The 24096-nt window shown below is 33.8% G+C and overlaps 1 protein-coding gene across 6 annotated transcripts in view; it reads right to left on the reverse strand.

Annotated features, from left to right (window-relative positions):
- Pcdh11x (protocadherin 11 X-linked) overlaps positions 1-24096 on the reverse strand; it is a 545209-nt gene that overhangs the window by 456909 nt on the left and 64204 nt on the right. For all 6 annotated transcript variants that reach the window (XM_028778938.1, XM_028778795.1, XM_028778731.1 and 3 more), the window contains one exon: positions 4379-6871. In XM_028778938.1, the coding sequence (XP_028634771.1) occupies positions 4379-6871 (2493 nt within the window). The remainder of the gene's footprint in view (positions 1-4378; positions 6872-24096) is intronic.

The raw sequence follows: 24096 nt of genomic DNA on the forward strand, positions 1-24096 counted from the left end.
AGGAAGGAAGGAAGGAAGGAAGGAAGGAAGGAAGGAAGGAAGGAAGGAAGGAAGCAAGGAAGGAAGGAAGGAAGGGGACAGTAAGGGAAGGGAAAAGAAAGAAAAAGAGAAGAGAACAAAAAGAGAGGGAGGGAGGGAGAGAGAAATAATGAGAGAAAAGAAAAAAGAAAACAACAAAGAAATGAATGGTATATAGAAGGCCCTTAAAAATGGTACGTTCACGCTGATTCCCCCGTCTCCTATTTTTTTTTTTTTTTGTTCATTCATGGCCTATAGTATTTGAAAAAGAGAGCTTTGTTAATAAAGACTGAGCTTTTCAAATGAAACTTATTATATTAAAATTAAGAAAGTTGATATTAATACACTCAATCTACTAGAAGAAAAGTGTGGTAGATCCTCAAACGCATTGGCACAGGTATAAATTTCCTAAACAGACCTCCAATGGCTGAGGCTCTAAGATCAAGACTTGACAAATGGGACCTCATGAAACTGAAAAGCTTCTGTAACACAAAAGACACTGTCAATAGGACAAATCAGCAAACTACAGATTGGGAAAAAAAAATCTTCACTAACCCCACATCTGATAGAGGGCTAGTATCCAAAATAAACAAAGAAGCTAACCTCCAAAAAAAAAAAAGCAAACAATCTAATCAAAAACTGGGGTATAGATCTAAATAGACAATTGAATACAGAGGAATCTCGAATGGCTGAAAAGCAACTATAGAAATGTTCAAAGTCCTTAGTGATCAGAGAAATACAAATCAAAATGACCCTGAGATTGACCTTATACCAATGAGAATGGCTAAGATCAAAACTTCAAGTGACAAGGGATGTTGACAAGGATGAAAGAGGAACACTCCTCCATTGCTGGTGGGATTGCAAACTGGTACAACCACTCTGGAAATCAATCTGGAGGTTCCTCAGAAAACTGGAAATAGATCTACCAGAAGACCCAGCTATACTACTTTTGGGAATATACACAAAAGATGCTCCACCATGCCACAGGGGCATGTGTTCCACTAAATTCATAGCAGCTTTGTGATAGCTAGAAGCTGGAAAGAACCCAAGTGTCCTATGACAGAAGAATGGACAAAGGAAATGTGATTTATTTACACAATAGAATACTACTCAGATATTAAGATCAAGGACATCCCCAGTTTTGCAGGCAAATGGATGGAACTAGAAAATATCCTGAGCGAGGTAACTAAGACCGAAAAGGACATGCATGGCATGTACTCACTAATAAGTGGTTATTAGGCAAATAAAAGAGTACAGAATACTGAGTATACAGTCCACAGAACTCAAGAAGGTTAACAAGCTGAAGAGCCCAAGTAAGGATGCCTCAGTCCCACTGGGAAGGGAGAAGAAAACAATCACAAGTTTGGAAGGAAGGAGGGACTAGGGAGGGGAAATGGATAGGGAGGGGAAGTAGGGAACCTGATCTGGTATTGGGTAGGGGAAATGGATTGAAACAGGCAGCCTCAGAAGGTAGGAGGTTGCGGGGGAGGGGAGCTCCAGAATATATCAGAGACCTGGGAGGTGAGAGACTCTCAAGACTAGAGGGAGGGACCTTAGATGAAATGTCCTATAGTGGGAGACAGGGAACTTGTTGAGCCCACCTCCAGAAGAAAGACAGGGTATCAAGTGGAGGGAATGGGGTTGCCATCTCATAGTCAAAAACTCTGAACCACACTTGTTCCCGTCTGAAAGAACTGCAGGGATGGAAATGGAGAGGAGCCTGAGGAAAAGAAGATCCAGCAACAGGCCCAAAGTGGGATCGAGCTCAAGCAGAGGTCCCAAGGCCTGACACTATTACTGAGGCTATGGAGCACTCACAAAAAGGAGTCTATCATTATTGCCCTACAAAAGACCCAACAAGCAGCTGAAAGAGTCAGATGCAGATATTTGCACCCAACCAATGGACAGAAGCTGCTAACCCTGTGGTTGAATTAGAGAAAGGATGGAAGTGAGGAGGAAGGTGACCCTGTAGGAGGACCAGCAGTCTCAATTAACCTGGACCCTGCGACCTCTCAGACACTGGATAACCAACCCTACAGCGTACACCAGCTGATATGAGGACCCCAATACATATACAGCAGAAAACTGCTGGGTCTGTGTCAGTCAGAGAAAATGGGAACATCTTCATGGAAAAGTGGGAGTAGGGAAAGGAGGGATGGAATGTGGAATAGTACAGTTTATTTAATTTTTAAGATGTGAAAAGAATCTCAAAATTCTTTTGATTTTAAGATAGACTCTTCAGTAAGTAAGATACTAATGATAAGCAATAATCCATTTTCAGTGATAATTTTTGTTTTTTTGTACAACACACTAAGCCATTTGTCTTATGATTAGGATACGAATCTCTTAGATGTGATATGTAAAATGCCATCATGGAAAAGCATTTTTAATTTTATTGAAGTTTAGAAATTATAAAATGGCAAAACTAAAAGATAAAAATATCTAGAAAATACATCATTTTCCCTTTTAGCTCTTTACATACTTAATTAAAATTTCTGTATGCAAAAGTATTTCTACATTTGTAAACCTAATTATGAACAGAATTTGCTTTACTAATTCTTTGGGCCAGTCCATTGAAAGATATAAACTGCAAATGTGAAACTCAAAACCTTTTTTCGAGTATGCATTTTTAAAACAAGTGAGAAAGTACAAAAATAAGTGCTATTAAAGTGCTACTGATAATATTCTTATTAAGGAATATTTCAGCTAAACAATGGTGGTGTATAGCTTTAATTCCAGCACTGACTAATGAGACAGAGACTGAATTTGAAGCCAGCCTCCTCTACAAAATGAGTTCCAGGACACCCATGATTACACAGATATACCCTGTCTCAATAAACCAAAACAAAGATAATAATGAGTATTGAAAGAAATATGGCAAACAAACAGAATAATGGTGGTAAAAATGGGAAAACAAGAGTGTCTACTTGAGTGGTTAAATATGAGCAACAACACAGTGTTTAGAGATGATAGACTTTATTACATTTGTCATTGTAGAAACCCTCTAACTTTCTTCAGAGCATACAAGAATCCTAGATATCAACTAGGCTTTTAGTTTTCTTTGCCTACTGTTGATTTAAACCGTAGCTTCACTGTGTGATTAAATGAAATGTATTAACATTATTACTTTTCATTTGTATATGTTAAAGTGTATAGTCTCATTATCATCAGTTTTCAGACTATTCTTCAAATTATGATCAATTATTTGCACTGTTTTCTTGAATCTGGTAGGCTTCTTTTAGTATCTATAGCTTTCAATGAAAAGGAATTTATCTATCTTTCACTTTATAACCATAATATTAAGCCTGAATAAGTTAATAAATCAAGTTTATTCATGGCAAATGGAGTTACTAATTTACTGCTATCTACTTGAAATCATAAAATCAACAGGTAACACGACATTTAGACAAAAAAGTAGATAAATTCCATTGTTTAACTTTATTAAGGAAATAACTTACTTAAATCATTTAATTTAGTTATGAATTTCTGGATAAATTTGTACCTATTTCTCTATGGAATACTAATTTTAAAGTACTATATAAATTCTTGTTTTCTGAAATGTATTGGGTTTGAGATTCTTTTGCACAGATTTCTTAGTTCTTACTATGCTCTAATTTCCTTTCATGCCCATTAGGAAAAACAAACATATTCCATTTTCTAAAAGTCATTATATTTTAAGAATGGTTCTTCAAGGACCTTGAAAATAGAAATATTTAACTGGTAGGCCTAAAATGAAGATGTTTCTCCATTTCTTTATTTGACTAGAAGATGAGAATGAGCAAGCCTTTACTTTCTTAAACTGTTTTAATGTTTTACCATAAGTCAAACTATTTTGACTTCCTAATATGAAAATGAAACTCTTCATAGTTATGCATAATGGAATGACATCATAGGAAAGAGTACAGGATATGTTACTGTCTTTTAAATGCCTCAGTTATCTACAGATTTGCCCACAAGACAAAGATTCACAGAACCATTTGGTTTGAGAGCTACTTACCACATTAGAAAGTGGTTTTCTATGAGGCAAGTAGCCCAGGCTTTTCTGAGTCTCATGAATAATCTGGTAAAGCAGGTAGTGCTATAATCTTTATTAGGTAATTTTTCCATGTTGTGCTCTAGCAAGAAGCATCAAACTGCCACCTACAGACAAAGTTACCCCTATAATAATCAATTTTTTCTTACTTAGTATTCATTTTGTACTGTCTACCAAATTTAAATGATCTCATAGTCCTATTTGAATATTATGTACAATATGATTTTTTGTTCTTTCTTAGAAATTAATGTTCTTTATAATCCTATATCAGGTGAAAAAATGAGAATAATAAATTAAAAGGATTACTTAGAAGCTTGGATTACCTACCGGTCTGGTATGCACAGACACGGGGGCCTTAAAAGTTGTCACTGGATAGCTGCACTCAGAAACACTGTAGGGATCAGAACTGCTGGAGGAGCACTTGGAGATAGAATCACAGCCAACGAAGGTATTATCAAGAGGCAGTTCCTGAATGATGTGGTGCTTTGAGTTTAGGGGTGTTTCAGGCTGGATCTGGAATGCAGGCTGGGGAGAGGCAGATTTGTAGTGTCGAGCCAAATCAGGGCTATCAGGCTTGAAGGTAGTAGGTGTAGTGCCCCAGTTGTATTTTCCCATGGTTTGCTCTTCCAGATCAATGGGAAGATCTAGTGTGACACTATTTCTCTCATTTTCACCATCATCTTGCTTTGCTTCTTCAATAGTAACAAAATTAAGCAGCAGGTTCTTAGGGGGATGTTTCTTCTTTTTCTTCTTCTTCTTCTTCATCATAATCATCTGCCTGTTTTCTGGGTTTGGAGTAACCCACTCAGAATTCTGTTTGTTTTTCTGAGAAGCTTTAAGGTGTGGTTGGCGGCATCTTACTACAGCAGTGATGAAAATAACTAGGACGACAGTTATCGTGCCAGCAACAATGGCAACCATGATCTTGACATAGTCAGTGGTTGGTGAGGATGAATTAGTTGTTTCATCATTTTGATTTGCAGGTGCATCAATGCTTTTGCGCACCAGTTCATAAATCAGTGTAGCATTGGGTACTGACTCATTTACAAAGAAATTGACATTTACAACATTGAATAGAGAATCAGGTTGCCCTAAATCCTTAGCCATGACTATGACTCGGTGTAAACCAAGATCTGAAACCATGCATTTATCCTTCAATGTCATGTTGCCTGATATTTGTTCAATCATAAACAGTCCTTTTGTGTTTCCTCCAACAATGCTGTAACGAAGCTCTGCATTCATGCCAATATCATCATCAATTGCAACAACCTTGAAGATGACTGTGCCAGGATTTGTAGATGGTAGAACCCATTCAAAGGAGTAATTGGAAGGAGGGTCAATAAAAATTGGTTTGTTATCATTGACGTCAACCACATTAATGGTTACTTTAGCAGTTGAAGAACGTGATACCCTACCACAATCCTCAGCTTTTACATAGAAAGTATAGGATTCTTGTTTTTCTCTGTCAAATGAAATATTTGGCCTGATGACACCAGACTGTGGATCAATACTGAATTGATCATTCACATCCAAGATCGAGAGATTAACTGCAGAATTTTCTCCATAATCAAGATCAGTCACAGTTATTAGCCCTACTGTGCCATGTCTTGGAAGGTTTTCAGGAACATAGAAGTTATACTCATTGTGAGTGAAAATTGGGCTGTTATCATTCTGGTCAAGAACAGTCACAAAGACAGTGGCATTGGACGTTAAGGGTGGAATTCCATTGTCCTGTGCCAGGACTGTAAAGTAATATTTTTCCTGTTTTTCTCTATCTAGTTTCTTCACTGCAGTCAGGATGCCTGTACGAGGATCCAGGTCAAATTCAGGTGGTGCGTCGTAACCTAGCATGTAGCTTATTTCAGCATTTTGTCCACTGTCTGCATCTGTTGCACTGATTTTTGTCAACTGCGAACCAGGAGAGTTATTCTCAGGAACAGAAAGGCTTATGAAAGACTGGGTGAAAACCGGAGCATTGTCATTTTCATCTTTTACTTTGATCAGGAGCATGGATGACTGATTCAAAGGAGGTTTGCCAGCATCAGCAGCCAGTAATTTAATGGCATATTCTTTTGTGGACTCAAAATCAAGAAATGCAGCAGTCTCCAAGAGAAACTGATTACTGAATACTGGCCGTAATCTGAAAGGAACTTCATGATCTGTGAAGCATGTCACCCTACCATTATGTTCAGAATCCTTATCCATCACAGTTATGAGAGCAATTTTAGTGTTAAGTGGAGCATTCTCTGAAAGAAGAACAGTGCCATTGGTTGGATTAACGATGTATCTTATGTCAATTGATGGGACATTATCATTGACATCTGTAACATTTACCAGCACCATTGCTCTTGCTGGTGTCGATCCACCATCAGTTGCCAAAACCAATAACTTGTGGCTTGGTGATTCTTCCCTATCCAGTGGTTCTTTGACAGTGATAAGTCCAGTAGTAGTGTTAAGATGAAACAGTCTCTTAGCGATGTTCGAGACTAGATTGCTGAAATAAAAGTGAATTCTGGCATTTTCACCTATATCAGCATCTGTGGCATGGAGCTGTGTCACTGAAGAACCTATAGGAGCATTTTCTGGTATACTGACTTCAATTTCCTCCTCAATGAAGATTGGGCCATTGTCATTTGTATCAGCAACACTTACTTGCAAAATAGCTGTACTGGATCTTTGAGGAGAGCCACCATCTTCAACTTTTACTTTCATCACATAGGTATCCTTCACTTCTCTGTCTAACTCCTTTTGAACAATCAGCTGGGGCATCTTGTCTCCTTCTGGCGTTTCAATGACATCAAGATCGAAAATATTTTGACCCTGGAAAACAAGGAATGATACAAAATTTAAATTATATTAATATGCAATACCACATATATTTTAAATTGTAATTAAATATATGCTAAATGTTATAATAAAGGTGATATCCAATTTCTAGAATACACAGGACAGAAGGAAAGTCTTAGCAACAGATACCGGAAGACTTCAGCTCTGAATTTCAACTTGGCCTACAGTTAACATTGTGATCAGATGCAAGTTATTAAATTCTTTAGTACATTTAATGCATAGCATCTTGTGGTAGTAAATGTAGTTTGCTACATAATTTTTGTGTCCAAAAGAAATGTATAGAATTTTCAAAAGATTGTCTTTAAATTTTTACATGATACTGAAGTGATTACTGATTATTCTCTTTAAAAAACTCTCACATCTAAATAAGTCAATTTATGCAATATTTTAAAATAAAAATAAGCATCTCGTTTACATTTTATTCACTGATTTATCTTTGTATAGGATAGGAAATAATTTTTTTTTTTGGTTTGTTGAGACAGGGTTTCTCTTGATAATCTGGGCTTTTCTGGAACTCACTCTGTAGACCAGGCTGACCTTGAACTCAGAAATCCGCCTGCCTCTGCCTCCCAAGTGCTGGGATAAAAGGCGTGTGGCACCACTGCCCGGCTCAGGAAATAATTTTTATGTTTTATCTACATAGTATTAAATTAGCAAGCTGAAATTTATTATGTTTATACAGCATAGTTTATGAAAATTTTTATAAGTTGTGATATATTAATGCTTATAATACTTATTTCATGAAAAAATTAAAGTTAGATAATCATGATAAATAGTAATTAACTGGTAGTGATACTCAACTATAATTTTAGGAAGGTTTAAAGACCCAATGCTTCAAAATTGTAATTTATAAATCTAATGATTCTCAATTCTACTTTTGTCAGCATATAAATTGTAACTATCTAAAGGGTTGTGAAAATCTATGTATGACAAATATGTTGGTTGGTAAGTAAGAATATTTTACTAATACAATAATAATGTATGAGGTGAACAATAAAAATGACTTTCAAATTATTTAATTATGATTAAATTAATATCAGCAGAATAAAAGACTTACTGAATTCTGAATATAAAATGTAAAGCAATATTATAATGTAACAATATTTAAGAAAAGTTATATAATAAGATAATGACATGAAATATTGCTTTAAAAGAATAAATAAACATTCCAAAGTTAATGTATTTCAAATACAACTCTATAATTTAAGACTTTAGTATATATTGGTCAAGCCATGATTATTTAAATTGCTAATCTTATATATTTATATATTTTCTGTATATATAATTATGTTCTAGTCTACCTAAAATTGAAATTACAATTCATTTCAATAAATATTAAATTAGATTAAATTTTCAAAGAATATAGTTACTGTCTTTTATTTATTTTAAATTAAATTGTATCAGTCAAAAAATAAATTTTTCTAATGACACTGGAGATAATAATATATCAGCTAATGGATTGCTCTTCTATTTTTTCACTGAATGAACTATTCAATATGATAATGGAGTATTTAAATTTAAGATTTAATTCATTAATATAAGAAACATTCCCCTAATCAGTTCTTAATTATGTGTGTAATATTTTAGCTTTTCAGCAGCTCCATGCAGTTAGTAGTTGCTGGGGAGGACAGTACAAACAACATATTTATATTGCTATCATCATATTAATCATACAGTTCAAATATGTAATATTTCTTTTTAGGTCATTTGTATTGATGATTCTGTGTATGTGTGTCTGTGTATTGATTTGTACTCATGGAGGCCAGAATGTTCAGATACATCTGGAGTTGAATTATCAGACATGGTTGTTGAGAACTAAACTTGAGCTCTTCAATTAAACACTCTTAACTCCAGATTCACCCCCCCCAAAATCTGCTGTAAATACAATCTCTTTCCCTCAAATATTTAAATATCTATGTATAACTTGCCACCTTCCATGTGTAAGTGTCATGTGAGTGGATCTCTAGTTAATTTATTTAAGCCTTAATATACTAATGCCTGTGAACAGAGGGCAAATTCAAAAACGATCTTGATTTATATGTACATGTGTGAAGATATAACATACAACATACATGACTGCATTAACAATTGTTATCATGAATAAAAGTATAAGTTCAAAAGATAAATACTATTTTCAAAGACAAGAGGAAAGCTACCAGCCCTTAATTATTTTTTAATTTCAAAGAAGTTTTCTCATCCATTAAATCAGGAACATTCACTATGTAACTATGTGCATTCTTGTCTATTTTTACACTTAACATTATTAAAATTATATAAAGAATAATTCTATGAAATAATTTCTAGTTTTCTGATAATGAATACAAAAGTGTCAATAGCTAATAAAATTATAAAATATTTTATAAACATTTATTTGTGAGGAAAATATGATAGTTAGAATTTGTAAATATTTATTTGTAAATAAATTATGATAAATATTTGTAATATGGGGCAAAGTCATTACTTTAGAAATATTAAAGCTTATGTCTGTCAAGAAAGCATATGTGCAACTAAAATGTGAATCTTTGGAAAATGAAATTTATTATATGAAATCATTAATATGGCTTCTTAGATTTTGTTGCCATTGGTTTAATCTATATAAAATTGTCAGTTCTAATTAATGTTAAGGAAATCTATTTTTTGTACTTAAAAATATCTCATTTTATACTATATAATTTTTTGATCCATAAGTAATATTTTTTTTAGAATCAAAAATGTATTTGGAGTTGCAAATCCAAGACAGAAAAATAAAATTCCTGTAAAATAAATAAAATGAATAACTTGACTGATAAGAACCAAAAGTTGATCTTTAAGTGAAAGAGGCATCTTTTTGCTTTTGAAAATGCCTACTGTGGTAAACACTAACATTTTTACCGCATGTGCATAATACCACTTCATTGTTTATTGGAATGATTATTTCACCAAAGATAATATATAGTTGTTGTTGTTGCCTGACACCACATTAACATTTTCAATACTTTCATTGGGTTCCTTTTAATTCATTTGTTTGTCTTCCTTCCTTTTTTCCTTCCTCCCTCCCTCCCTTCCTTTCTTCCTTTGGTTTTGTTTATTCTTCACTTAATTTTGGGAATGTAGATATTTACATACAAAAATAAATAGTGTATATCTAGGTATGTTGCTGCTTGTATTTATACACAATTTTTGGGATCCTGAGGCAGGATTTTGAGTTCCAAGTTTGGTTGGGCTACATATTGAGTTTCAGAAGAACAGAAGAAAAGGAAAATATGAAAGGCACCAAATGTGAAGTATAGAAAAGTAACATATCTCCCAGAAGGAACCTGGCAATATTTGATGAGTGTGTATGCTTATTTCAGATTCTGATTCTTTCTTATATTACATGCTTCTGCTTCTTTTTTCTCTGAAAAAAGAAAATTTAATTTCTGAAATTTACAAAGGTTAAGCATACTTATATCTCTGAAAAAAATCTTATGAAAATATTTGATACAAAAATTAGAAAAGTACAAGAGAATTTACTGTTAAATTTGATGTGAAGATATTTTAAGGAATGTATCTTCAAGTCTGAACACTCACACTCCAGTGTCATCCCCTTCCCCATGACCTGCCTTTTTGTGTTTATAACCCGTGTGTGAATAAGTAAAAATTACGATTTGAAAAATAAATAAATAAATAAATAAATAAATAGAAATAGAAAAAGAAAAAAAGAAAAGGAAAAAAAGTGGAGAAAAAGAATTTGCAATGTTTCCTTTAAATCTCATTCACTTTCTTTAAAAGGCACATTAGAAAGATGTCAAGGTACTTTATTTTCACAAAACCATTGAATGGATTTCATTGGTGTGAACAGAAATCCCCAAGTCCTTTTCCAAATTTACAAACTTTTTGTTACTGACAGTTATAATAATTTTTTAACAAACAATATTTGAAACCTTCCTTATTGGTGCTATATACCCATATGTGCTATAAATTATTGTTGATAACTCAGTGACTATTTCTGAAACATTTTAGAACTTCAGTATGCCAAATTGTGGAAAGTCTTTGAGAACTGAAGAATGTAGACCAGGTCTAGCTTTGCGTGGACCTATTGTCAAAAGCCTGAAGAGTTTTCTTATTTAAAACATGAGAGTGCTGAAAATATATGACTTCCATTATTCTCATTAAATTACTAAATTGTAGGTTTGGGAAAAAATACAGTTTGTCAAAGGAGATCCTGTATCTCCATTCCAGTTTTGCCTTGTATGGTTTACTGAGGTCAGAATGGGAATAATGTTTTAAAAATTTTAATTTTTGACATTAAGACACAAAGATCATTCAAAGAATTAGAAAAGAAAAAGAGAATATACTATTAAATTTGATGTGAAGGTATTTTAAGGAATATATCTTCAAGTCTGAAATTTTAATCCCTAGGTACTTTAATTGAATGAAATATCATTCCTAATTGCTGCTAATCAGTTTTTAAACAATTATTCCCTTGTTAAAAAGTTAGATGAGCAGAATTTACAAAATAGCAGAACAAAATATATAAAAATCACTGAGCACTTGTATTTGAAAATTCTTTAAGTATGACCTAGACTTCCTGGTCCAGAAAGAATACTAAGATTCACAGAAAGTAAGTGACTCTCTTGTGATCATATCACAAATTTATTGTGCAACGAAATTTGAACACCAAGGATTAGGACTTTCAGTAAAATGGTTTCTAAGTAAACTAATAGTTTTTTCTCAAAAGAAGGCTTTTGGGATCTAGCCAAAACTCTGTGATATGAAGATCTATTTCATGGGGGAGGGGAGCACTAAACCCTTACACTACTATGCTCTGATAGGTTACAGACACAGATGGGAGCCTGGCATGGCTATATTCAGAGAGGTCCTACAAGCAACTGACTGAGACAGAAGCAGACCCAACCCTTGGACTGAAATTCGGGACTCCTGTGGTTGAATTAGAGGAAGAATTGAATAAGCTGGAAAGGAGAACAACCCCATAGGAATATCAGCAATCTCAACTAACTCAGACCCTAGGGAGCTCCCAGAGACTGAGCCACCATCCAACAGCATACACAGGCTGGGCCAAGACCCTTGGTACATATGTAGCAGAGGTCTGCCTGCTCTGTTCCCAGTGGGAGATGTGCACAATCCTTGAAAGCCTTGATGACTCAGGGAAGGGGGAGGGATTGTGCAGGGATAGCATCCTCTGGGAGGCAAGGAGGGGGAGGAATAGGGCAAGGAACTGTTGGAGAGGGGACTGACAGAGGTAGGCAACAGCTGGAATGTATATAACTAAAATAACTTAAATTTTAAAATTTCCAAAAGTTCCTCATGTAATTTTCCTTCATAGGGCACTTTGACATGGGAAATTCATTTCTTCTTAGTGTGGGTGACTCTATATTGATGCAAAAATTTCTTAAAGTGTTTTAAAAGGCCTTTCTTACTTTCAGGTCCTTGTGTGGTTTAATCTAGAACAAAGAAGACCTACTCCAATCTGAACTACAGTGTCTGACTACTTTAAAGGCACTGTGATAGTATGACTATGAAACATCCCCTATAGGATCATAATTTTAATTATCATTCCCTACATGGTAATAATACTTTGGGAGGTAGTACTTAGAATTGTTAGGTCACTGGTGTAAACATTTGAAATAGATACTATATCCTCATTCTGACCTTCATTCTATTGATTTCTTTCCACCATGTACTAGGTCATCTATTACATGTTACTGCTGCCATCATATTCTGCTCTAACTTGAGGAGTCAAGTGTTCATAGACTGAATCATATGAAATTGTGAACTAAAAACAAGCCTTTCTTTCTCTAAATTGTTTAGGTGTTCTGTGAGAACAATAAGAATTGAAACCAACACAATTTCTAGGGTTCTAAGATAATTTTTAACTCTGATACATCAGACTTTTAAAAGAATGGAATAATATGAAAAATATTTCCAGTGGTCTGGAAGCATAGCTACTATTTATGTTTATAGAATGCTAAATGCACTAAATGAACTGTAAGTATTTGTTGAGGTGTTGTCTTCACCAGGGAGGTCTTGCTGTTGGTTCATGGACAGTCTTTGCAAAAGCCTGGTTTTTTGGGGGATTCCTGTGTGACCTCTTTGGCCAACAACTCAAATCAGACATAACCCAATTCATGTACTGAACATTTAGTTTGGTGACAAGAGCTGACTGCCTCTGGCACCACCTAGTAAAAACTATGCCCCAGCTATGTGGAAGGACCCTCTTACCCTTAAAGGGAATGGCCCAGACACAGTTCTCTTATGGGGCCGAGGATTGATATGCCTGTTTGTTTGTGTATTCTTATCTCCTAATCAATAGATCATTTGGAAAACGTGGGATAAACAATAACTAATACATAATTATATGAAAATAAAAATGGGCTTTGAGGAGGACAAACATTTTGCTTATAATATTATATGCTAAGGCATAATAAAAGTTAACTAAATTTATAGATAAAAAATAAGTTGAAATTTATTCCCCATTGGAGAAGTTCATCCTATACTTACTTTACTGTGTGTGCTTAAGAATATGTATGTGTATCTAGTATAGATCAGAAGACAAATTTGAAGGAGTCACTTATATCCAGCCTACATGTGGGCTCTAGAGATAAGACACAGATCATCAAGCTTGACAGCAAGTGAGCTTACTTATGAGCCATTTCATGATCAACCGGGATCAAAGAAAATAACACTTAAGAGTCCTAGAACAAGGTACCATAAGAGCAGGTGTGGTAGATTTTATGCACATGTAAAATATAATATTGGATTCAACTGAGTTTGATTGGTTTATTAGAAAACCCTCCTTTAAAACTGGAAACATGATTTCATATGGACACCTTTGGGTATTTACTAAATTTTAAAAAATCAAAGATTCATGTTCCAAAACCAGTTCTGTCATAAAAGGCAGATGAAGGGAGGGAACTGGGAGAAAGAGGAAATGGGGAGGGAAATGGAGGTTAACCAGGCAGCATATACCAGTTGATATGAAGTCCCCAACACATATACAGCAGAGGATTGCCTGGTGTGGCCTCAGTGTGAGAAGATGCACCTAATCCTAGAGAGTCTACGGACCTCAGGGAGTGGAGATTTCTGGTGTGGTTGGGAGTACAGGGAAGAGGACATCCTGTGCAGATGAAGAGGAGGAATGTATGAGATGTGGAACAGTCAGAGGGTGGACTCAGAGGGAGATAAAATCTAAAATCTGAAGTGTAAGAAAAAAAGATTAAATAAAATTTAATAAGTCAGGTGTGGAGAAGGACAGGAGAGATGGCTACATGGCCATGAAAATAAGTGGAAATCTGCAACAGGCTTGAGGAGGTGGTGAGATAGGCATCTCCAGACAGAGACCTTGGATAGGGATAAGGGTGGCACCCACGAATCAATGGGGTTGACCTTAGCTGTGGCTCATAACATTGGGGATATGGATCCTGATGAGTACGGTACCTCCTTTAGCCAAGCAGGAACCCCAGTGGATCAATAGAGACACCAACCTACCCATTAATCATTTAACCCAAAATTTATCCTTTCAACAAGAAATTCAGGCACAAAAGTTGGAGCAGAGACTGAGTGAATGACAAACCAACAATCAGGTGTACTTAAAACCAATCCCATGGACAAGCATCAATCCATGACACTATTAATGATACTCTGTTATGCATACAGACAGGATCATGTTGTCCTCTGAGAGGCTCCACTCAGCAGCTGACTCAGATGGATATAGACACTGACAATGGATGGAGCTTGGGACCTCTCATCTAAGAATAGGAAGGATGGCAAGCCCCGAAGGGCACAGAAACTCCACAGGAAGACTAACAGAGTCAAATAATCTGGACTCTTGGGGCGCTCAGAGTCTGAACCATCAACCAAAGAACATACATTGGCTGGACCTAGGTCTCCTCGTTCATATGTAGCAGATGTGTAGGTTGGCCTACTTGTGTGTCCTGGACAACTAGAATGGGTGCTATCCTAAAAGCTGTTGCCTGGCTCTGGGATATGTTTGACTAGCTGGGCAGTCTTGTCTGGCATCAATGGGAAAGAAAGTATGTAGCAACCCAGAGAATTTAAGTGCCAGGGTGAGGTGAGGTGAATACCCAGAGGTGAAGAGGGGAAAGGATTATGGGAGGAAGTAACCAGGAGGGGAGCAGTTAGCAGAATGTAAAGTGAATAGGTGAAAATATAAAATAAAAAGATAAAGACAGTTCTCATACTAGGAAGTCTGAATCTTGTGAGAAAAAGAAATGAAAACATAACAGGGGTATATGTATATGATGTTTTCTTATTTATCATACATAATCAAATGTCTGACATATTCATTTTCTATTTTCTAAAGTGAAATATAATACTAGTTTCTTTTCTTTGTTTTTGTTTGGTTTATGCATACAGGATGTTACTGTATTTCCAGCTAGCCATGAGCTTGCAGCAATTGTTTAACTAAGCCTCTGAAGTGTTGGGATTACAGGTGTGTACAACCACACCTAACTTTTATTTCACAATAAAAACTAGCAGATTGTGAGAATTTTCTTAGAAAACCATAATAGTTTAAATGGTTTTAAGATCATGTTTATAGTGTTTTAATGTTTCAGGTCACACATGAACTCTTGAAGAAGTTATAGATTAAGTCAAGATATTGTGTTTATAAAACTGTGGAAAATTTTCCAAACGGCATTATTTCTTAATAATTTTTGAGAGATAATGTTCATTCACTACACAATTACATGAAAGTCAATAGTAAGCCAGCAGAGTTATTAGCATTTTAAAATCCCCAAAGCTGATCTAGTTCATCCTTTACCTATTACAGAAATACCTCTCTCTTATTCTACTAAATAGCTGTCAAAAATGTCAAAAGATGTGACAACTTTTGACATTTCAGTGTATAAAATAAATGTTTTAACAGTATATATTTAATAGGTAAAAAGTATAAATTATTTTTGATTTAACTCTGTATTGAGCTGAGGCTTTTCTCTCCTTCATAATCCACTATTAAGAAAGCATATAAGATTGTCTTCATAATAGTAAATCCTATTTTGATTAATTAATAACTACATGCTTTAATTTAAAATAGGAGAAATAGCAGGAATTAAATTCATTCATCATCATTGGAAGATATATGCTATATATAATGCATATGTCTTGAATAACGTTCTAAAAATGGAATTCTAAATCATAACATGCACAGTATTTTATGGTATTAAAATGATGAAATAATACTAATTTGGAAATGTGAAAATATATTCAACATGAAAGATTGTTATATTGACTAAATTGTAGTTTAGAGTATTAAGTATGGTAAAATCAAAATATTATTTCAACTTTGCCTCTGGAAATCAAAGCAGAAGTTAAAATTGTAGCTAAGTAAACTGTTTTATTATTAATTCAGCCTTAAAAAGTTATCAGCATTATGAGAAAAATAGTTCAAGAGAAGTGTGCAAGTTTATTAGAAAATTTTCAAGTGATATATAATTATACTTATGTAAGTTCCTAAAATAGTCATATCTTTAAACTTGCATATTACACTGAGATTTTGACTCCATGCAAAGTCCAACTAGAAATTCCTTTCAAAAGTTGAAATTCATATAAAATTGTCAGAAATTAAAATAAATAAATAGTCCCTACTGCTCTAACTAGCTATATACATATTTCTTTTAAAGGAAATAGGATTTAAAGGAAATTGAATTAATATATAATAATTTGATATTCAACTATGATGTACTTGACTATGCTTAAGATCTATAAATTACATGTATTTTGCTATCACTCTCATGCACGTATTGACATGCACAAAAATACCTGGATTAAGGAGCAATCATACGAAAGACTTAGAGGTTGCATTTGGCTTACTATATGCTAATTTAATGAAATCGCCATTTCTCAAGAAGTGACAATTCTTCAACATGTATTTTAAAATTTAGCATGCCATTTGAAATGAAATCAATTGGTAAATATAAAATATTCTTATATTTAACGAAAATGAAAATGATAGACATCTTTTGTAATTTGAAAACTGCTGAAAAAAAGAATAAATAATATAAATCTAAGAACCTAATAATAAGCAAAAATCAAACCATATAATCAAAGTAAGGGAAATTTTCCCCACCCTTTGGATGTTAATTGATTTTATTATCACTAGATTTACCTAGATTTGTGCTATTATTCACTATATTATCTAGACAAGTATTTGAAATAAATTTAATTATTTTATTAGGATTATGCTAAAACTATCAGACTGTCTCTAAGATATAAAATGATTTGAAATACCTCTACTTGAAATATGTTTACTTACTCAGTTAGGCATTTCAATTTCTGAAAAAACTCTAATGAAAGACATGACATAGAACATTTTTAACTAAAATAAAATAACATTTTGAGGATCAAATTAAAATTAGTCATTAAGGAAAATATTCTTGTATCGAAATAGTATAGGAAATATATATAATTATATATAACATGTAATATCTGAATGCCTGAGGGGGAAAATGGGCAAATTCACTAACTTCTTTGGGGTAGAACCACACTTTCACATGGGTGGTCCATGTTATTTAAATTATTCTTCATAACAATAGCAAAAGTATAGTTATGTTTGGTGGTCAGTACAACATGAGGATAATAGCGTTAGGAAGGTTGAGAACCACTGCACTAAGTGAATCAAAGCACATGATGTTTTGCAGGGTAAGTGATCTTTATGACCTCATATATTGAAAATATGTATTGAAATGTCCATCAATAAAGAAACCTGAGTACAATTTTAACCCAAATTTGATTATGTATCAGTGAAAACTATTATCTTCAAACCAGTACAATGAGGTGAACTACAAGCCACTCTGACACAAAATTTTAGGATAATGAACTTAATACTTTTTTTTTTCCTGTAAAAACCATTCAAACTCGTGGATCTACAAGAAATTATTTGGGTATGAAGTTTAAGCACTTCTGTAACTCATCCTCTAGGATTTTAGCAAATGACCTTATGACAGATAACAATTTAGAAAAACATTTTGCAAAGGAAAAAGCCAATCACATTTCAGATCTGAAAACTGTCATTGTTTAGATCTTGCCCAGACATCTACTGAGTAAATATGTGGAAGCAAAAAAACAAATAGTTTGAATCATGATGAAAGAAATGGAAATTTTGTACACCATAACAACATATTTCTTAATGCTATTATGTCTGCTTTACATGTCACTTTCTTGCCTATTTAGCATTGTGAGCACTACATAAAATGAACAGTATCAGCTCAAAAAGGATTCATCCTTTATGCTTTTGATGACGGCCTGTCTGCTGCTAGATAATTCTTCCAAAATTGAGCTTTTTCCACCAAAGAAAACAGAAATCTTAAAATAAAGTGAAAGTATATTTGAAGTAAGTTCAATAATTTATATGTTTGGTTGTGAGTCTAGCCTTTAACAGCTGAACAATAGTCTCCAACCCCAGGTAGTAATCCTCTACCTTAAAGTAAATGAGAGCATCAGAAAGAAGAGGGCATGAACATAAATTTGAAAAGCAGGAATAAATGTAGTACTTTGGTGTTTGAGATATTTTGATTAATATATGATTATCTCTGTTTTCTTTTAATTTTGAAAATTCCGTGGGTTGATTAGAGAATATATTGTACAGTCATTCCTATTTTTTATAAAATGCAAAAATTTGCATAAAATAAACATAAAAGAAATGTAAGTATATTCACACCAAAGCAAATACAAAACATAAAACTAATTTCTTTAGTCTATACATAAAGTCTGAGTTCTACAGGAAATTTCATTGTGAGTTATTGTTGTTGTGCTAAATATAACAATCTAAAGCAACATGGGAAACAGAAAGCATTTATGTAGCTCATAGGTTATAGTCTATCATCCATGGAAGCCAAGGCATGAACCAAAGCAGGAACCTGAAAGTAAGAAATGAAACAGAGTCTGGAAGAATGCTGCTTACTGGTTTGCTCTCCATGGCTATCTCATGCTTAATCAACTTTCTTCCACTACCTAGGATGTTCTAGAAAAGAACAAAACTGTCCACAATGGAATGTGCCTTCTCACATCCATCATCAAATAATATTGTACCTGGAAGGCATGTCCATGAGCCAATTTGAGATTTGTTTTTTTCCTGGTATCTATTAGGTTTCGGTAGATTGAGAAAATCTAACAAGCACAAGTGTGAAAACTGTTTCTCAAGCAAAGGGTAAGCTAGTATTTGTCCTAAGCTTTTACATTTGAGATTTATAAAAGATATCTATATCTATGTGTGTGTGTGTGTGTGTGTGTTTGTGTGTGTGTGTATGTGTTTGTGTGTGTGTGTGTATCATATAAAATATTCAACAATATGTGGAGAACAAATGAAATTATTTAATTCCCCGTAGTGGAATTATGCTGTTATATAGCGATACCTATCAAGAAGACTCTTCTTTTAAACAAATAATTACAAAAAAAATAATTTTCAAACAACTAAAGTGTTTGGAACATCAATTTTATTAATTTAGTTATCCTACATCCAAAATTCAATAGTTTTCTATGTAAGAACTATATATGTATAAAAAATCTATTTATTATGATTAGAAATTGTATTGTAAATAAGCATCACTGAAGGTTTAGGGCAAAATTTTCATCACCTAAAAATTCATGGAAAGATTTTTGAAGAAACTGATTGAAAACAACTTTCATATTCTTAAAGCATATCGATGGATACATTACTTTAGCTCATGCAGAAAACTTTGAACAGTGTTCCAGGAAAGGAATTCATGTTCTGTCAGTGATGATGAGAGTTTCACTTTTCCAGTACTGTAAGAACTTCTATTAAAGATATTTTCATGCTACTACCACATTTCCTAAAGCATTGAAAATGGAATTGTGGTCACTTCTATATTCATATAAAAAGGATGTTTTTATATGTTCTTCATAGGAACATCAATTTAGATAAACAATATGTTTGGTGGAAATAGTATGTCTATTTGGGATTGTCACCATAGCAAAACATATCTTCATGCTAAGCTGAAAGATTTAAATGTTCCTAGAATATATTTTTAAAAATACTTAAGTACACAGAAGAAAAAGCAGAGTGAGAAGATAAGAGAATGAAATAATCAACTATAGAACCTTATCATCTAATTTTTTATTAAGCCACCTTCACTTGCATTCATTTTATATTTATTTATTACTGAAGGTAGTTGACTTTCTGGAAGTTAGTGGAATATTTATTAGACATTAGTTAAGAGAGATTTATTTTCCAAATTTTGATATTTATATGTACCCATATTCATTAATATGATTATTCATGGACTTAAATAAGCCATTATCCTCAAATGAAAGCAATCTATAAGGTTCTACACTTCTTAATTTATTTATAATCCATTAACTGTTTTTTCTAAAACTTATGCATCCTTTGGTTATAGAGAAGGCCCCTTTGTTCTTCTGTTAACCATTTATTTGATAATTACTGACAGCAAGAACTTCATTGGATTTAAGACACTTATCTTTTGCCAGACTGTTTTAAGAGGATCCTTTTAAGTAAACCATAATTCTCAAAGGACATAAACCAAGAAGAAATGTTAGTATAATGTAGGAATGATGATACCAAATCTTAAAAACAATATTCATAAAGCCTTTCATTTAGAAGGGCCAAAGATATAAACCATAAAAATGTCATTACAGATCACTCTTATAAAGTCTACCATGAAAAGATAATCATGACTGAACTTATATGGAAAAAGATAGAAAAACAAAAACAAAAATATTCTCAGAGTGATAGAAAAAAATGGGAGAAAATATAATTTTTAAAATGGCATGTGAATGAGATTTAAAAAAGTAACTCCAGATGGTAGAAGCAGTATATGGGAAAGTATTCATATTAACAGCATCATAGTCATATGGAGTAGCAGGAGGAGGTAGAGAAAGAGTCAACTGATTTAAGAGTTAAGATAAGAAAATAAATGGAAGACTTTTTTTTAAACATTGAACCAGTTCCAAAAGTAAATGAGGAGCCAGTGTCATTGATTGAGAAAGAAAACAATGCTGCCATATTTTCTCTGTACACACATATAAAATATGTATGAAAAAATAAATTTGGTTTATATGATGCTCTTTTTAAAGAATATAAGTCATCAGATCTTCGGAAAGTTACCAATGATTAATATTAAACTGCAGATTAAAATTATTGTTAAAATAACATTTTTCTTCAAGACATTAAGGAAACCTAAAAGAATTTTTATGATTCTATTAATTTGTTTATAATTATATATATTGTTATATAAAGATATCCGATTCCTTTTTATTATATAGGAAAATAACAGAAGATACAGGTATCAAATTTGATAATTAGTATGATAATGTACTTATTAATACAGGCATAGGCATTGTATCATCAAAACAGCATTTATTTTGTAGCTCAAAATTATTCTTTACAAAAATGTTGATGAATTATCACTGTCATAACTGTAAACCTAGGAATCTGTAAACTGTGGAAAATTCTTAGTGAAATTTAGTGAAAATAAATTTGGATAAGTATTTTATAACTCTGAAGATATCAAACAAGTTCATGACAATATTAATAGTTCAAGGTTAAAATACTGATTAATGATGATAAATATTTCCTCCTTATTATTTGTATAAATAGTATTTGATATGATGCCTACTATTAAGCTCCAAGAAGACAGTGACTATTTCAAACCTATTTTTCTCCTTCAATACATTTGTATTGGCTGCTCACTAAATGAATTAATTTTAGATTGTTGGAATTGTACCAAGATATTTATCATTATTAAATATTAGAGTAATACAGAATATGTACATTTCATATCTTTTTAAATTAAGCTCACTTTAAAAGATTAAATAAAGTATATATATATGAAACAAAATAAGTTTTCCTGGTACTCTTCATGTTATCCAGAATTAAATGAGATTTCAAGAACCAGGTTAGATTAGATAATACAAATCATTGAATACCTATCATATTTACTGAAACCAAATTTATTCTTATTGTTTCTAATATGTCTTTCCTATAATATAAATATATACTACTTTTTCTTTGCTAACCTATAAATATAGAACTCTGTTACTGTTGCAATTAAAATGCAATACTCTTAAACATTCTTAAAATAGGTAAAAAATAAGATTGATTGTTTCTTAAGATTGATCATGTGGAATTATCATTAATGGTGCACAACAAATAAATGATATATAAATATCTGTATCATTTTAGTTGCTGTAATGTGTGGGTATATATGTTCATTTTTAAAATTTTGTGTTCATGTATTCTGTTTTGAAAGACTTAGCAATCTAATACTGATGATTTTTCATTTCTAGATAAAGTGTTTTGTAACATTTTCCTAAACTAAGATTAGCAAAGATAAACATTCCACAAGAAAAAGACCAGTTAATATTGAACATGGAAGAAACAGGATAGAAGAACAGAAGGCCAGGAGAATGAATTGAAACATGTAGAAGTGGGGGTGGGAAACAGGGAAATTAGTAGAAAGTTCCAGATTACAGTAATCCAACAGGCTCCTGGGATCCAACAGGGATGACATTATCCGAAATACCCAATAAAGGGGACATAGAACCTGAAGAAACCATCTCCAGTAGACAGACATGGCCCCCAGTAGAGGGATGGGGCTACCCACTCATCATCTCAAAATATTTAACTCAGAATTTTTCCTGTCTAAAGGAAATGCCGGGAAATAATTGGAGCAGAGACTGAAGGAAAGGCCATCCAGAGACTGCCCCTAGTAGGAACCTATCCCATATACAGACACCAAACCCTGACATTATTGCTGATGTCAAGAACTGCTTGCTGAGAGGAGCCTGGTATAGCTGTCCTCTGAGAGGCTCTGCTAACACCTGATTAAGACACACACATATACTCAAAGGCAACCATAGAACTGAGCCCAAGGACCCCAATTGAAGAGTTAGGGAAAGGACTGAAGGAGCTGAGGAAGACTGCAAACCCATAGGAAGAACAATATTATCTAACTGGACACCTTACAGCTCCCATGGTCTAAACCACCAACCAAAGAGTATACATGAGTCTGTCCATGCCTCCTATTACATATGTAAGAAAGGATGCCATTATCTGTCATAAATGGAAGGGAAGATGTTTGTGGAGACTTGTTGCCCTCAGCTAAGGGGAATGTGAGAGGGATGAGGCTAGAGTGGGTGGGTAGGTGGGGGAGGCAAAGGGGGAATGGGGTGGGGAGGTTTTGGAATTGAGACTGGGAAGGGGACAACATTTGAAATGTAAATAAATAAAACTATTAATAAAAAATGAAAGAAAAATATTTAAGAAAATTAGGCTGTATGTTATTAGACTCTTGTTTAATAACATAGTTCATGTTTCACTTCTATGGGTCTACCTAGCTGTACCTAGAAGCTAAAAGTTACTTCCAAGGAAACTATATTGAATTTTGTAGACAAATAGATGGAACTTGAAAATATCCTAAGTAAGGCAACCCAAATCTCAAAGGACAACCATGATATGTACTCGCTGAAAATTAGATATTAGCCGTAACTTTAATGGTATCCATGATATATACCACAGACCCAAAGAAGCTAAACAAGAAGAAAGGCCCAAGTGAAGATGATTGATTCTCACTAAGAAAGGGGAATAAACCAGTCAAAGGAGGCAGAGGGAGGGAGGGAAATAGATGAGAGAGGGATTGAGAGGGAAATGTGGGTGTCAGGTCCAGGTGCGGGGAGAGACAGGAAAGAGGGCCAAAGGGCCAGGAGAATGAATGGAAATCTGCAGCTGCCTGAGTTAGGCTAGAAGGGGAAACTGTAGGAAGCCCTAGAGACCTGGCATGAGGGCGCTAGCTGAGAACCCTAACAGTGGGGGCATGAAACCATAAGAGGCTACCTCCTGTAGCCAGGCAAGACCACCCAGTGGAGGGATAAGGACAGATAACCACCCACAAACCTTTACACCCAATATTTGTCCTGTCTAAAAGCAAAGCAGGTACAAAGATGGAGCATACTGAAGGAATGGCTAACCAATAACTGGCCCAACTTGAAACCTATCCCATGAGCATACAACAATCTCTGACATTATTAATGATACTCTGTTATGTTTGCAGACAGCGGCCTAGCATAACTATACTACGAGAGGCTCCACCAAGGAGCTGACAGAAACAGATACAGATACCTACAGCCAAACATTGGATGGAAGTCCATGACTCTTAGTCTAGAGTCTTAGGAAGTACCGAAGGCCCTGAAGTAGATAGGACCACTATAGAAAGACCAAATAGTGT

This window comes from Grammomys surdaster, unplaced genomic scaffold (assembly GCF_004785775.1).
Source record: "Grammomys surdaster isolate TR1022 unplaced genomic scaffold, NIH_TR_1.0 61, whole genome shotgun sequence".
Lineage (NCBI taxonomy): Eukaryota > Metazoa > Chordata > Mammalia > Rodentia > Muridae > Grammomys > Grammomys surdaster.